The sequence below is a fragment of the Lissotriton vulgaris genome, chromosome 12, assembly GCF_964263255.1.
Source record: "Lissotriton vulgaris chromosome 12, aLisVul1.2, whole genome shotgun sequence".
NCBI classification, from domain to species: Eukaryota; Metazoa; Chordata; class Amphibia; order Caudata; family Salamandridae; genus Lissotriton; species Lissotriton vulgaris.
In genome coordinates this window covers 108,791,977-108,808,407 of record NC_141700.1, presented here as the reverse complement: position 1 = coordinate 108,808,407, position 16,431 = coordinate 108,791,977, and the positions used below count along the sequence as shown (strand labels likewise).

At 44.9% G+C, this 16,431-nt stretch overlaps 2 protein-coding genes across 3 annotated transcripts in view; one reads left to right on the top strand and one right to left on the bottom strand.

Moving 5' to 3' along the window:
* MSTO1 (misato mitochondrial distribution and morphology regulator 1) overlaps positions 1–16,431 on the bottom strand; it is a 255,728-nt gene that overhangs the window by 43,514 nt on the left and 195,783 nt on the right. The window lies entirely within an intron of this gene.
* GON4L (gon-4 like) overlaps positions 1–16,431 on the top strand; it is a 421,863-nt gene that overhangs the window by 389,627 nt on the left and 15,805 nt on the right. Inside the window, exons 26-27 of one of the 2 annotated variants that reach the window (XM_086947414.1) lie at positions 639–782; positions 5,508–5,651. In XM_086947414.1, the coding sequence (XP_086803540.1) occupies positions 639–782; positions 5,508–5,651 (288 nt within the window). The remainder of the gene's footprint in view (positions 1–638; positions 783–5,507; positions 5,652–16,431) is intronic. The other variant, XM_086947415.1, reaches the window with a different exon arrangement.

Here is a 16,431-nt window from a genome sequence, read left to right as displayed (position 1 = left end):
TAGGTGCAGTAGTTATAACAAAGGTATATAACAATATCCACAGTATAAGAGGATTACACCTTTGTGGTCCAATAGAAACCACATAATTAACCTTTTTTGCCAGTAGACCCAGTTGTTTTATGTCAGACGCTTACTATGGAATCTATGAGACAGTAAGTATTATTTAGAGCAACTATGCTGATAAACACAAATTCACACCTTTATTAAATAGTGGAAAATTCGAATTAGTATTGGGCATGTATGGTTGACGAATGAGTCAATTTACCAGTGTTTGGGTGACCACATAAATGTATATGTTCGTTAAAGTCTTTTGCATTTCACACTGCATTAGAGAAATGAAGGACTGAATACAGTAATCTTGGGCGATTACACATTGGTGGTGTAAGAAAGCTGGTCCTGCACAGAGGGGCAGTCTAACATTGCTCTTAGTTCAAGTTATTCTGGAGTGGTAAATGTATACATATTCCACACTGTTTTGTGTAATGAGCCCCTCATAAGTACCACCGTATCTGCAGCTGCTTGTTCATAACACAATGCATTAGTGTGCTTCAGTTGCTTGATTTCATGTTTTATTCAGGTTTCACTTTCTCACCCATGCCAGAAGAGTGATATAATATTGGCTTTTTCCTCCTTCATAGTTTGAAGAGCAACAAGCCTTTGACAAAAGCCGCAGGTTTCTTAGACAACTGGAGATTTGCTTTGCTGAGAACCCTTCGCATCACCAGAAAATCATCAAAGTTCTCCAGGGCTGTTCAGAATGTTTCCCAGAGGAGATTGAAGAGGTATCTGGGCGTGCAGGGGCATGAAATGTATCCGATATTCTCCTTTCTTTCTACTTCTTTAAAAATCTCCTATATTTGCACCCTTGTCCATTTTTGCATCCAGGTATACTTACTTTGAGTATCTTGTATCTTATCTGTTGGTTCAAAGTCAGTTGCTTTTTCTTTCAGGCTCTAACCATGTCTTTACTCCCTGAAATGAAGCTTCATGTTGTATATTCGCTCAAGAAAGATAAAAGCAAAGATAGAGTTAAAAATCCACATTTGAGTAGATTTCACAGAACCCTTACTTCTGGTTCTCTTGGCACCATGGCATTCTCTTCAGGAGACCACCATTCTATGCTGCAAGAAGTTGCAGTGTATGAAATCCCACCACAGCTCTGAAACTTGCAATAAAATGTTTTAGTGGCTAAACTCTCATATTACATTACAGTCCTGTCCTCCCAAAGTTTCTTTACTCCTGTGGGCCAACTCTGCAGTAAGCAGCATCCACTGCTTTTGGATGTACTAAGAGAAAATAGCTCTGTAGGGATACTTTTTGAAGGCTAAACTCTTTCACATTAACCTAAAAGGAGCCATCTGGTGCACAGGACATAGGATAACAGTCACCACTTATAAACATTTCAGAATGTTTTTGTCGGCTTAGGCTTTGAGATCTACTGTGACATCATTCACTGCATGACCCATTAACCTCTTTCACCTATTCATGGCCTGGGAACCTCAAACATTAAAAGACAAACCTTCTCTGGCCTTGCATAGCAGGAGCCCAATGGGCCTTATTTAAAAAAAAGAACAACAAAAAACTTTAAATTGTCCATTTCTAGCTATCAACAAAGAACTGGTTTCTACTGCTAGCTTCCAAGTCAAATCTTTGAAAACTCTTTATTTACTCAGTGTTTGGATGAATAATATCAATGTCGGTGATTGTAATGGCTGGATTTTCTGTTTAGATGGGATCAGCCCCCAGGGGCCCCTGTGACCCAGCCAAAACGTACTCCCCTTCCCTCCTCAGATCGTATTCACAATGAGTAGATATACAGATAAATATACAGATCGCACCTAAGGACGGGGAATGACAATATATGTATGTACGGATTTTCTACAATATCTTATTCACATCAGTTGGCCTCGCGGTCACCCCGACCCAGACCGTTCTACCCTAGGGCAGATCTGACACACAATCCGGTGTGTCTACACACGGGCCTGCAGAACCCAATGCTCCCTTTTCCAAACTGTTCGCAATCTGGCGAAACTAAGCGCCAGTATCCTCCCTGGCGTTCTCACTTATCCAAGCCACAATCTGGTGGGTATTCCCACTGGTCTCCCACCCAGTGTTATCACTAACGCCGCATATCAACGACGACCACATTCCTATGAACCATTATTCGGGGGTATTGTCTCAGTGATCTACCTGGAATAAAACTACAGTAATAACTTTGAATATGGTTTCAGATTATGTAGTGTACTCCCTGCTCTTGGCATCAAAGATCCACCCACTCCCTCCTTATTCAGTCACCATTTACCTGATCGGGATTTCTCATCCGTTCACCCAAACAGCTCCTAACTAGAAGTCGGGTTTATCAAGATTGAACATGAGCACCAGGCACACAATAATTCTATATGAATTAGGGTATTTATTAACAATAAACATAAATCACATTACTATGCAGCATAACATTTGCAAGAAAAAGGTAAAGATTAGAGTGCACATCCTACATAAATTGGGCGGGTATCACCTGGTTAGTGGGAAGTCTGGACTCGGCAGTCATCTGGGCTCCTGTCTCGTCTCTGGGTCCTGGCTCGCCTTGCAGTCACCCTCAGCCGTCACAAGTACACGTCTGCACCGCTAGGCTCAACCTCGTCTGCTCTCCCTCAGGACCTCGGAACCTTGCTGTTTATTAGCTACCGTCTCTCTCTCTCTCTGTACCAGTGCGCTCCGCGCTACTTCTCGTTCAGTCTATCTCAGAGAGTTTCGGTCTTAAATCTTTCTCCGACTTCAAAGATGGCGACTCATCCACCATGAAAATGAATAATGGCAGAGATGCTAACGGCTAGATGCCGCCTACGGACTAACTGACAAAAAGACTAACACCTTCGCTAATATCAAAGCCCGTTCCTTCATGGAAATTCACGGCCAGTAACCTGCCGCCCACCAAATTCTTGTACCTCCAAGGACACTTTCCCAGCTGGCCAGCCTGAAGTTGTGTCTTCGGAGTGGAGAAAAATACATTCCTTCGATAAGGGTCAGCCTGAACCGGTTCTCTCCAAGCGAACAACAGCTTGAAACTAAAACATTACTCTTCACCTAGAAAGCCTTCTCGAGCTACCGGGCAGAAAGCAAAATGGAGTCTGTCTCGTTTAAGGCCTACGGGGCCCATAATATGCATAGCTCCATGAATAACAGATCGGCATGTTAGCAAATGAGTGAATCATGACTAGTACTTATATATCTATCCCCTAACTTAGATTCATAAGCCTTACTCTAAGGGAAATAATACGAAAATGCCTTTATATATGTAAGACAGGGTCCCTGTCTATCTAATCCCTATGCTATGGGGGTGATAGGCTGGAGTCACACTCCATCATTCTCCATCTCCAAAGAGCTAGCAAAAAGACAGCCATAACAGTGATGCTTTTGTGTCTTCAATGCGATGTGCTATTATTTTGAATCCAAGTACAGAAAATATCAGGGGATAATGCTTTAACCATAATTTAGAGGACATTTTTCAAATGTGTAGGACATGATCCCAAATGATGACCTGAAATAATAATGATTTAATTGGCGATAGTCTCAGACCAAAACATGTTGTTTCTCTTGGTTGAGTTGGATTCAGAACTGACAGGTGATCACTCCAAGAAAGTCATATGAGAGAGCACCATTCTCTTTAGGTATTTCAGCAAACTCCCACAGTTATGTGGTACAAAGTGGTCTAGCAAAATTTATCAAAAAAGTTCAGAGACAGAGTTAATGAAAGTGATCAGGCAGAGTTAGGCATCTTTTACTCTGGTATTCGATAAAACAATATTGAAAAATGTGTTGTTTAAGCAGCATTAAGCTGCTATCCGAATCATCACGACTTATGACACACACTAGCCAATATTCAAAACATATCCATTTGATTTAAGAGTTTTTCAACTTTTAACTCTAAATAGTTAATTAACCCCTTCCATGCGGCCGCGATTCCCCTGGTGTGCTGTAAACAACACGAACATGGGCGGGCCGTGACGAACCCCAGCCGTCATCAGCACACGAGCACCGTAGTGCATGACGGCTGGGGTTCGTCATCAGCATGGAAGGGGTTAAAGCGAAAAATTAATTTAATCAAAGGGCCCATCTGCCCTCATTTTACTGTCCGTTGTGTGGCTATAACGCTTTGGCATGTCTGCTTGTACCACAATGTTGCTAAAACGCTTTAAAAGCCCCATTGGTTTGCAAGCTTCAAACTGTGAATGCTGGGCTGGACGAAATTGTCGGAAGCCAGCATCTTTATGAAGGAGCCTAGCAACAGTCACACTGAAGTATAACATATTTGATTACAGTAATTCAATGTTCCATTCATTTTCCATCCTAAATAACTTGCTTCATATTCATAAAGTACAATAAACTGGAAAAACAAATGAGTTGAGTGGGCAATGCTGTTCAGATTGTTGCTTTATTTGTAGTGTTTGGTCTTCGGTGTTTATTCAAATCTGTGAGAACTTCATCTGCCTGATAGTAAAAGGTCTTAGCTTGAAATGTAGTCAAATAGTGAAGACTTATGTGGCAGATATATCAGGGCATTAAACACCATACGTAAGACTAGGTTCTCCAAATTATGCCTCTGGGTGTCTAGCAACTAGTTCTTCAGTGCGAGATGGGATTCATCTCAACTAACAAATCTCACTGGCCCACTGTTGTGTCAACCTCCAAATCTAGCAAACATGGTGGCTATTATTATTGTTGATAATGATTGAGACTATACATGATTCCATACAATCCATGGTGGATTAAGCAACTCCAGGATGGCATGCTACATATGGCAGTACCTCATATACCCCATGTTAAGTATTTGTTTTCTTTCTGGCCCCCTTGTCCCCCACTAGTTCCCAAATGTAGCAAACCAGTATTCAATTTCTCAACTGGTAATTCATGTAAATGTGAAATATGTCCATTAATCATCACAACTGTATTTGCTTTCACGAGAGTGAGAAAGGCAAAGACTGAACATGATTTAAGCTAAGGTTGGAGGTGCAAGACGAGGGCAAAACTATGAAAGTCTTAACATTTTTGCCTAATGTTAATTCCAGTGTTCATCTAAAGGCTATCACTTGTTTCCCTTTTGTAAACATGGACATGTGGTGCCTAATAATTGCTGGGAAGAAGAACTCTAAAGGGTGGCGATCAAATAAACCCGTTTTTCTCGCTGGTGTTTTTCTCTCTGGTTTTTCTTTATTTCTGCAATCTCCCACCCCAGCTTGTTACAAGCTAGTTACATCAATTTTGAATAAGTACATTTTTCAAATGAAAAGTATGCTTGTAACACCTGAGAGCCACTTATCGAGGATAAGCATGACGGTTTGAGTTATGCTGCTTGTACTAATTCATCTGCTGATGCTGAGGTGTACGAATAGCTATCAATATGCGATGAGAGATGAACTTGAGAAAGCTCTAAATTGGTACACATCAGTTCATTTCTCTCAGTAAACCGAAAAATGAATGTGATTATGATTAATCTGCTGTGCCCCCAGTTGAAGACACAGATGGGAATGTTGCTGAAAGGACATGACCACTTGCAGGAGGAATTCTCCATGTTCTTCGATCAATTGCGCCCACCTGCCAGCCGAATGGGAGACTTTGAGTTCATCAACTGGACAGAGGAGAAGGAATATGAGGTACTAAGATTCTTTACTTCCCTGTAAAACGCCCTAGTAGTGGAAGCTGGGGAGTGTGTGCGCGTTCGTGACTGTCTCTAAGAGGTGAACGATTATAAGACAACATGAATAAAGGAGTGTTGATTTTATGGGGAGACATGGAGCACCTCTTATCCACATTATCCATTTTATTGTTGTCCCTCTGCAACAAAGAACACAGTTTATTCAGATTGTGAAATTTCTTTTTTGATGCAGAGCACTCTCCTGGCTGCTAATGTTGTGCCCAGAACAATGCAAACCAGTTTTCTTAAAATCTTTATTTCAGCATCAGGCATGACTTGAGTAAATCGTTATTACATGACCCTGAAACCTACAGTGATCTCGGGAAACAAAATCCACCTCCGATTTGTTTCTGTTGTATGTTACTAGGAAAATGTATTACATATTGAGTGACTTTTTATAGGGAGTTCAAGTTGAGGCTATCCTATAACTGTTGATTAATGCTGCCTGGCTGCTTACCTGTCATTTACATTCTGCTTTCCTTGTTCCTGGTGTCTCCTATTGCACTGCTGTGAGAAAGTGCCATCTTTCTTGCATTGGTATGCCCCCACTTTTTGCTGACCTGCTGATGTGTTTTGACTGAGTGTGCCCTGGGCTCCTGTCAACCAGGTACCCAGGGCCTGTGTTCCTTCCCTAAAACTGTGTTGAAACTAAACCTCAATTGGCATCTCTGGCCACCTGTCAGCCCCTAGAAAATGGTACCCTAGGCACCCAGGGCATGGTGACCAGAGAAGACCCCTAAGGGCTGCAGCACATATTGTGCCATCCTTAGAGGCCCTGTACCCTGACACCCACAGCCTGCCTTTGCAGGCTGAGTGTCTAAGTACAGAACTAAACAAATAGTCGACATGGCACTCATCCCTGTGTGCCATGCCCACAAGACCCACTGCCCTGGCATACCTCAGTCACCCTTCTATCTGGGTGCCGTATGCCAGTGGTGAGGGCCCAGGTGCATGAGGCCTGTGCCCCTACAGTACCCAGGGCCATTCCTGGGCACTGTAAGTGCAGTGATGCCATTAAGAGTATATGGTGCTGGGAGGTTGTCATTACGAACTCCACAGCACCATAATGGCTACACTGAAGACTGACCAGTTTGATATCAAACTTCTCAACACATTAAACCCACACTGATGTCAGTGTGGGATTTAATGTAAAATACACCAGAGGGCATTTTAGGGATGCCCCCTAAAATCCTAACCTACAATCCACGTATGGTCTGAGAGGCTGCCTAGGCTGCCACACAGCAGACATGTTGATGGACCCCTGGGTGAAGAGCCTCCGCTCTCCTGGGCCTGCAACAATGCACATCCTGGGTGAGGTGCTAGGTCCCCTCCCCCAGGATGGGCAGGGGGAAGCTTCAAAGGTCTGCCGCCCTTGTGAGCTTCTCCAGACCACTTGCTGCACTCAGCAACTGGCCCTCACTAGTTCTGACCTCCACTTTGGCTGGAAGACTGGCGGGAAACCCTACGTCAGGAAGGGGGGGGTGCCGGGCTGTGCAAACCCCACCCCTCGGGTGGGAGAGGCGAGGTGAAGCACAAACCTGGGCTCCGGCCATCTTGAAGATGGGTAGCCCTGCCCAATCACAGTTAGGCTCCTGCCCCCCTCCCACAGGAGAGGAGCAGGCTAGGGGGTGTAACCACCACAGGACAGGGACCTATTGGTCCCTGCCCTTGCCCTACCTGTAACGCCCCTAAATTCAGTATTATGGGGCACCCTGAACCTTCCTTCCTCAGATCCCGATAAGAAAACAAAAAAGATCAAGAAGACGACCCGCCGTGCAGCTGCTAACCACAGGACAACACCAACTGACTTGGCCCCAGCCCTACCGGCCTGTCGATCCTGGAACCTGCTCCTGCTAAATCCCGGCGACTCCTGTGGACAGCCACTTTGGACAACCCGGAGGACCTGCCTGCCTTGACCCTCTAACAAACTGGTACTCCCATGAGCAGAGGCTCTGCTCCAACATCAATACACCTGGTTCCAGCCAGGAACCGCAAATCCAGCCCACTCTGCACCCACCAAGCCCGGCCCGTGCCCGAGTGATCCAAGACCACGAGGGCGTCGCCCTGGCGACTGGGACCCGAAGTCCAGTGTCCAAAGACCCTCCTCGACGACCCAGACGACTCCTGCAGCCTCAGAACCAGGGACCCCTTCAACCGCGACCAGCTGAGGGTAAGATTTCCCGACGCCAAAGACACCCTCTGCACCCGGCACCCCACGGTCACCTGTGCGTTCCTTTTGGGTACCTACCACTTCTCCAAGATCGCAACTTACTTCTCGAAGTGGTGGTCCCACCTGAAGAACCTCCGTCCCCGAGCCTTCAGTCTTTGTTTACTTTGTAACTTTCCCAGTGGATAACATTGAGCACCCGGCGGCTCAAAAGCATCCTGCACCCAGCCGCCAGAGTGCCGCTGGGAGTGCACCTTCTACCCTACCCTACTCTACTTCCCCACTTGCCCTGAGTAAGTGACCATGAGCTCAGCTCCCACAGCTGCGTGGCTTGCTTGCTGACCCTGGGAGATCCCTGAGTCTATGCCCAGAACCTTAACTTCACCAGTCGAGTACTCCCCTGCAAACCGATAACTCACTTCCTTCCGTAGGATAACATTGACTGGTTTGACTCAAAAAATCTTCGAAGTGTGAAGATTTGAAACTTTTAAATATGTATCTAAAATCAGCCGAATAACGAATTCCGAAGAACTCACCTGTGATCAGGATAGAAGCCAGTACTGTACCTTGTAGCCCAATACTGAACCGCAAAAGTAATCTTAACCGTGTTTACAAGTACCCTGAATTTTCTCCATAGGAAACCATTGACTGCTTTGCTGTGAAATTTCTTCTAAGTGTCTATTTTTGCAAACTTGAAATATTCCTTAAAAATCGTACCAACTACTGAAACGTAATTACTTACCTGTCTTAAGTAGAGATCCCAGTGCTGGACATAGGAGCCCAGTACTGGATTACGAAAGTAACGAGAACGTACTTTACCTGTGACCTGAATTTCCTCTCATAGGATAACATTGCTAGATTTTCACTGAAAAGGTTCAAAGTGTGAACTTTTAAAATACAGTTATATTCTTTAAAAATGACTGCAATAACCAAAACGCTTTTACTAGACTGTTTTCAGCTTAGGTCACGGGACTGAATCTAGGATCCAGTCCTGGAGTACCAAAAGTAATCTATAAAGTAATCCACTGCATTTATGTAGAAACACCCATTGAGCTCAATATTAAATTGTGTTTAGAATTGTGTTGCCAATTACAACCACTGTAGCTACTGTACTTACAGAGCCTATTGCCTTTCTGCAAAGTAATTACCTACAGTCAGTCATATTGAGAAAAGTATATTTTGATACCTGTTGGTTCTAAAATAAAACAACTATATCTTTTGATGTAAAAACTGTTGGCCTAGAGTTCAGTTCTTCAGTGTGTGAAACCTTTTGCTGACTGAGTGTGTAAAACAAATGCTTCACACGGTCCTCTGATACTGCCTTACTGCTCGACCAAGCTACCACTATAGAGAGTAAGGTCAGATCTGACTTTGACCTCTGTTATACCTCTGGGTATTGGGGACTCCATACACACTGTACCTTACTTTGGTCCAGTATTTATAGAGGCACTTTCTTACAACTGTCCATTGGTTTGATATTTTAGATTCTGTGTGACCTATTACCCAATATTGTAGCTGAAATAGGGCAATATCAATCCTCAAATGTGATATATTGACCTATTAACCATGGTACTCCCAGTTGAAAAACGTCCTGAATATTGAATTAATGATGACGATGATTTAAGCACCTGGTGAAGCAGCACAATTGAGTATGATCTATCAGGTTGTGGGATTTGAATTCGGTTATCCCCTGACACCATCAGAAAATAGGAGAGTGAAAACAAGGTGATGAAAGAATTTCATTGCACCAAGTCTTTGGAGTGGCTAGCTGTCTTTCCAAATTCACATCTGCAAAAGTAGCAATATATTTGATTTTTAGAGAGCTCTAGATTATTTTAATTTAAGATCCAAGGACTAACAGATGAAAAGAAGTTTGTGCTTTCTTTTGTTTTCTTATACTATTATCATATGTAATATAGCTTTCTAATATTATTATTGCACCTTAATACTTTTCAGATCTGGTGGAGGGTCTTCCAAAACAAAGGTTATCACTCTAAAGGCAATATCTTGTTGGATTTTGTGCTGCATTTGACAGTGCTAAAAGACCGGAAACAAAACGTTTTCAGGGTCCATTACATTAAATACCAGGAGCAGAGCAGCTGTTACTTTATCTTGATAATGGCCTTGAACCCCCCTCCACCACCAAACATTTGGAAAAAGCACCTCTTGATTAAGATGCTATAATTGATTCTGAGTTTGGAAGTTCAGTGGTTCAGCAACGTTGGTAGATTTTTCTTATGTTGCCTAAGGCTCTTTCATCCAAATTATTAACTATTGCTAGTGGAACTAAAGAATGATGGTCTACAGAGCAAGTGGTTTCTGAGTTTAAATCTGCAGCACACAGAAATAGCATTGGCAAAGTCGCTAGGTTTCGCCTTTTCGAGAGAGAGATCGAGAGAGAGAAAGGACTGCTACGGAGAGGGGTGGGTCACAGAAGAGGATTGGGGGTGGGGGGAAGAAGGCAACACTGCCTAGCCCCCTATCTAGCTTGGTAAAGCTGTGCTCACTTGCCATGTAAAGTTTGGCCTGGGTGCGCTATATATTTCTATTCGCAAACTCTTCAAACTGTGAGTCCCTCAGAGATGGTCTATGTTTCCAGTTTGGTCGCTGAGCTAATTTTAGGAATAAGTACAGAATGGGTCCCACTAAGACTGTGGAGAAAGTGTCAATAATGTGTCAATAAAGATAAGGTCCCCCTTTCGGTATGGATTAAGGAGAGCTTTAAATGACTATGTGGACCAGTTGCATAACGCAAGAATGTTTCTTGAATAACTTTTAATTACTAATTTTAATAAAAACTGTAACTCTGAATACCATACCTCAATCCACTTATATGTTTATTTAGCTAAATATTGCACGTCACTTCCACTCGGAGGCCTTCCTTTAAGCTGTTGAGTCCCACCTTCATGTTGATAAATGAAGAGACATAAATGTGGTAGATGGATGTAGGATGCATAAGACATTTTATTATGTGTTTCTTAGTAGTTACTAACAGGCTGGAAAACATACATTTCTGAAATTTGCCATTTGTTTTTGAGCTCATTTTAATTTCTTTGCCGTTAATGTACACTATAAGAGCCTCTGTGTCTTCAATGAAATCCAGATTTTTAGTGCCACTGTTGCTAAGGAAACCCTTTATTAAAATGTTGCAGTATGAGAACGCAGCAACCGAAGACCTTTCCTTTAACTAGTGGTCAGGAGCATAGAAAATACATATCTGTTCCAGTGATGAGATGTTAATTGTTGGATCAATAAAGGAAGACTGTTATTTGATAGGTTGTGGGCAAAGGTGAAGGGAGAGACAACATCCCTTCAGCACATTTAGCAACAGATTAGGGAAGGGAATGAGCTCCAGGAATGGTGTCATAGATAGTGTACCAACCCATCACGAAATTTGATAGGTAACAATACTTATCCAGTATTATGGGTGTCTTTCAAAGATTCATATGCCTGAATCATTCCCCGTCGTCGAGACGGGAGTCTCCGGTACATAGAAAAGTAATGTCCTATAGACATATATAGATAGAAGCAGGCCTAAGGGCCTCACCTTAGTAGCCTATCCATGTCCTTTTGTAAAAAGGACGAAACTCTAGAAGAGAGCCAATCAGCTAACACCTCCCTCTAGAACCTTCCTGACAGGATCCTCAGTCTCGCAGATTTCCATCACGAAATTTGATAGGTAACAATACTTATCCAGTATTATGGGTGTCTTTCATAGATTCATATGCCTGAATCATTCCCCGTCGTCGAGACGGGAGTCTCCGGTACATAGAAAAGTAATGTCCTATAGACATATATAGATAGAAGCAGGCCTAAGGGCCTCACCTTAGTAGCCTATCCATGTCCTTTTGTAAAAAGGACCAAACTCTAGAAGAGAGCCAATCAGCTAACACCTCCCTCTAGAACCTTCCTGACAGGATCCTCAGTCTCGCAGATTTTCTACCGCACGTTGTGCTAAGGGAGTCTCCACCTGAGTTCTCCTCAGGTTTCCTTACTATAGCTTATTTCTTCACAGATTTGGATTATTTTCTCCACAACTGACTATGGCTGATGTTCAGAAGAAGAGGGGTCTCTTCAGAGAATGTACTTCTTGTGGAAAAAAGAGGTTACATATTGAAGGTCAGCACAAGACATGCTTGTATTGCCTGTATCCGGACCATTCAGCAAAAGACTGCAAAATTTGTAGAACTTTTTCTACAAAAACGCTGAAAGACAGAGAAGGACATCTTCTACTCTGGCTGAACAGGCTCAAGACCAGGGACAATCTGGAGTCTTCGGAGGAGGATGAGTTCTCTTCAGTCTCCTCACAGCTTTCTTTGAAAATGCCAAGGGTGGCTTCCCCTAGCCCTACAGACGCTCCTCCAAAGAAGACCGCAAAAAAAGTCATCAGCGTCTGAGAAGGAGGTTCACACCTTCAAACAGCCTGCGCCGTCGTCGACAACGACATCGTCGACGCCCTCATCTGTGCAAAGGAAGACTGTCTCTCAAGTCTATGTCTCGACGACCACAGTATCGATGACGTAAGCATTGTCAGCGTTTTCATCATCGACGACAACTACACCTTCGTCGACGGCGGGTAAGACTTTGTCGTCGATCATTGTTGTAAAAAAATCGTCATCGTCAACGACAGCGTCGTCGTCAGTGTCGACGACGAGACCAGCGCCGTCGACGCCTGTGCCGTCCACAAAGCCCTCATCGTCGACGAGTGTACAGTCGGCAAAATCCTCGTCGTCAACGAGTGTACCGTCGGCGAAGTCATCGTCGTCGACGAGTGTACCGTTGACGAAGGAATCAACGACGAGAAAGATACCGTTGACAGTGCCATAGTCGATGAGAGTATCGTCAACAAAGTCATTGTCAACGTCAACATCGACAGAGAAAGCAATGACAGGCATACCGTTGTCAGCAGCACAGTCGACGAGGACATCATCGACGCCACAATGGAAGCAGACGATTCCACCATCGATTAGACAGGCACAAGACCTACGCTCCGTAGACGATAAATCGTCTAGAATCCTATTGTCGACGAGTCCTTCAATGGAACTTACACCTGAATTGACGTCCCCAAGTAGGGTGCAAAGATTACCACCGGCTCGTCTCCTACAAGATGAGGAGTCGGAAGAGGAGGAAAGCACGCAGGCTACCAGTCCATCTCATCTTGTGGTCAAATGCCAAAGTACGGATGAAGAGGACAATGATGTTGAAATTACCAAGGAGCATAATGTTCAGGCACAGGTCCAGACTCCGATTACGCCCATGGTATGTTTACCAGCGTCTATTGTGTCTGATTTAAGATTCCTAATTGAGGACTATAAACAACGATTTCCTGAGTCCTCTGCTCCAGCGGATAGGCAGATCCCTCCAGCGGCGAGGGCAGCTGCGTCTCCACGGTCTAGACCACCACCTTTAGTGCTTCATCAGGAAAGGGAGCAAGTACAGGATCCACCATCGTCTGAAGATGAAGAAGAACCTCATGAAGAAGGGGAGATCCAAGATGTCCTTTCCAATCATGATGACGGGGATGATTATATAATTTCTTCTCCAGCGTCCCCGGAACCAACAACATCAGGTTCACCACCAGCGGACATAGGAGGGTTCCACAGTATGATGGAGAGAGCTGCCAAAAGGTTCCACATGACGATGGAGTCTCCGGAAACAGATTGTTTCCTTTATTATTTTAAGTAGCCACTTAGGAAGACAACTAAATCAATTCCCATCATTGAATACATATGGAAAGAGGGTCTACAACTGATGCAGACACCAGCCTCCATTTCTACGGTGGTTCCAAGATTAAACAAAATATATAAGGCCCCAGCGTCTGCGCCAGCCTGTTTTACAGGGCACCCCAAACCAGACTCTGTAGTTACGCAGGCGGCGCAGAAAAATTCCAGAAATCCTTCTTCACCGCTTACAGCCCCGCCAGATAAGGAGGGCAGGAAGCTGGATAACATCGGAAAACGGTTCTCAACCACATCGGCAATGACAATAAAGGTGGCAAATTCTATGGCCCTGCTAGAGAGATATAATAGACAACTATGGGCAGACATTGCTCCGTATCTGTCTGAACTGCCGGAAGACACGAAGGAGGAGGTTCTAGCTCTGCTCCTAGAAGGTCAGCCTTCGGCCTCTGAATTAATAGACTGTGCTCTGGATGTTGCAATGACTGGTTTCAGGCAGCTAGCAGGAGCAGCTGTGTTACGAAGGCAGGGATGGCTCAAGTCTACCTCATTCAGACAGGAAGTGCAGTCTAAAATCCTACACATGCCATATGATGGACATCAACTGTTTGGCGCAAAGATTGATGAAGCGCTACAAACGATAAAAAAGGACACGGATACAGCGAGAGCACTTGGCACGCTACAATTTAAAAACCAGTCCTTTCGAGGGAACAGAGGCAGAGGACAATCCTCTTACAGAGGCAATTATCAAAATATGTATGTATGTATGAATGTATGTGTGTTCTTATATAGCGCTCGATTTTACCCTTGGGCATCTCGTCGCTTGCCTTGGGAACCCGTCCTGGTTTTTCCCTGTGAGATCACCCGTGCTGGGCATCCCCAAGGTGAAAGCCAGGCATCCTGCCGCGGGGGGCCGTTGTGGAGATTAAGCAAGCTTGTTGCCCAGAGCTGCATAGTGTGAACTCGTGCTTAGAGTGGGCACCGAAGCGAGAATTATCGAGTCCGTGGACAATTGGGTTCAGAACCCTGCTGCGTCGGGAATCGAACCCTGGTCCCGGGTCTGACCTCAGCTTCAAAAATAGATCCTCATATTCGTATGGCCAGGGCAAGTCGCAATACCAGCCGCGCCAACTACAACAAAACAGGCAGTCCTCCTTTGGAAAGTCCAACTTTAGAGGAAAGACCCAACAAAAGCCTGCTGGCGGACGCCAATGACCTATTACTACAGCCAGTCCATCCCTCATCTCCTTCTTTGAAAATTGGAGGAAAACTGACCCATTTCCTCGACAACTGGAGGAGGATAACAACGGACCGGTGGGTCCTCCAGTTAATTCAATTTGGACATTCTCTAGAATTCGAAATTATCCCTCTAACAACCCCTCCTCGCCCTATGCCTCACAAAAACCTACGATTGCTTCTTCAGGAAATCTCGATCATGCTTCGGAAAGGGGCAATAGAGCGAGTACCGCCGGCTCACAAGGGGAGAGGATTTTACTCCAGATTTTTCCTCATTCAAAAGAAGGAAAAGAAATGGAGGCCCATTCTAGACCTCAGGGCGCTCAACACATTCTTAAAGAAGCAATAGTTCCGCATGGTCACGATTCAAGAAATCTTGGGCCTACTGGAGGAGGGAGATTTCATGACGTCTTTGGACCTGCAGGACGCATACTTTCACGTCCCAATCCAAAAGAGTCACAGGAAATTCCTAAGATTTGCAGTGGCCGGCCAACACTATAAGTTCTGTGTCCTTCCTTTTGGGCTCAAGTCTGCACCCCGGATCTTCACCAAATGTCTTTCCCCGGTGGCAGCTTTCCTCAGACAACATGGGCATCAAGTCTTCCCGTATTTGGACGACTGGCTGGTGAAGGCACCATCCTTGTCAGGCGCAACCAAATCCTCCAACTCCTGTCTCAATCTCTTCAAAAACTTGGGTCTTACGCTCAATTGGGAAAAATCCACCTTGCATCCCTCTCGAGTCATTACCTTCCTCGGAGCAACACTAGATACAAAAGCTGCAAAGGCTTTCCCGTCTCAGGATAGAAAATGCAAGCTTGTCTCCCTGGCCGCATCGGTGGCTTCGAAGAAGACTTTATCAGTCCGGACCTTCAAATCCCTCCTGGGCATGATGTCCTCGTGTATCCTACTCATACCGCACTGTCAGCTATGGATGCGTCCTCTCCAAGAAGCTCTGTCCAAACAGTGGACGCAGTGTATGGGTTCGTTCGACGACCGCATAAGGATCACGAGCCAGATCGTCAGGACATTACAGTGGTGGAGGTCACTCAAGACCCTCTCACAAGGATTGCCGTTCCTGCTTCCTGCAGCTCCCCATGTCATTACAATGGACGCCTCACTGGAGGGTTGGGGAGCAGTCCTGCAAGAATTGCGGATCAGTGGCAGATGGTCGGAGCAGGAGACACAGCTCCATATCAACCTGCTAGAGCTGAGGGCAGTCTTCCTAGCCTTGCAGGCCTTCTTGCCAAGGATCCAGAACTCCCTAGTGCTCGTCAGGACCGACAACACTACGACGATGCACTACCTGAACAAACAGGGAGGGACGCGTTCGCAAACACTCTCTTGCGAATCGCAGAAAATCTGGAATTGGCTCATTCTCCACAACGTTTTGTTGAGGGTGGAGTACGTCCCAGGCAAGGACAATATCATCGCAGACGCCCTAAGCAGACAGAGGTCTTCATCACACGAATGGGAGCTAGACATGGCGACCACCGTTCACATCTTCTTAAGGTGGGGAACACCGCAAATCAACCTATTTGCGACCAGGGAGAACGCCAAATGCCAAAGCTACGCAAGTTGGCATCCCCAACCAGGGTCTCTCAGAAATGCATTTTCCATCGCATGGCGCAACATCTTTGCGTACGCATTTCCGCCATTTC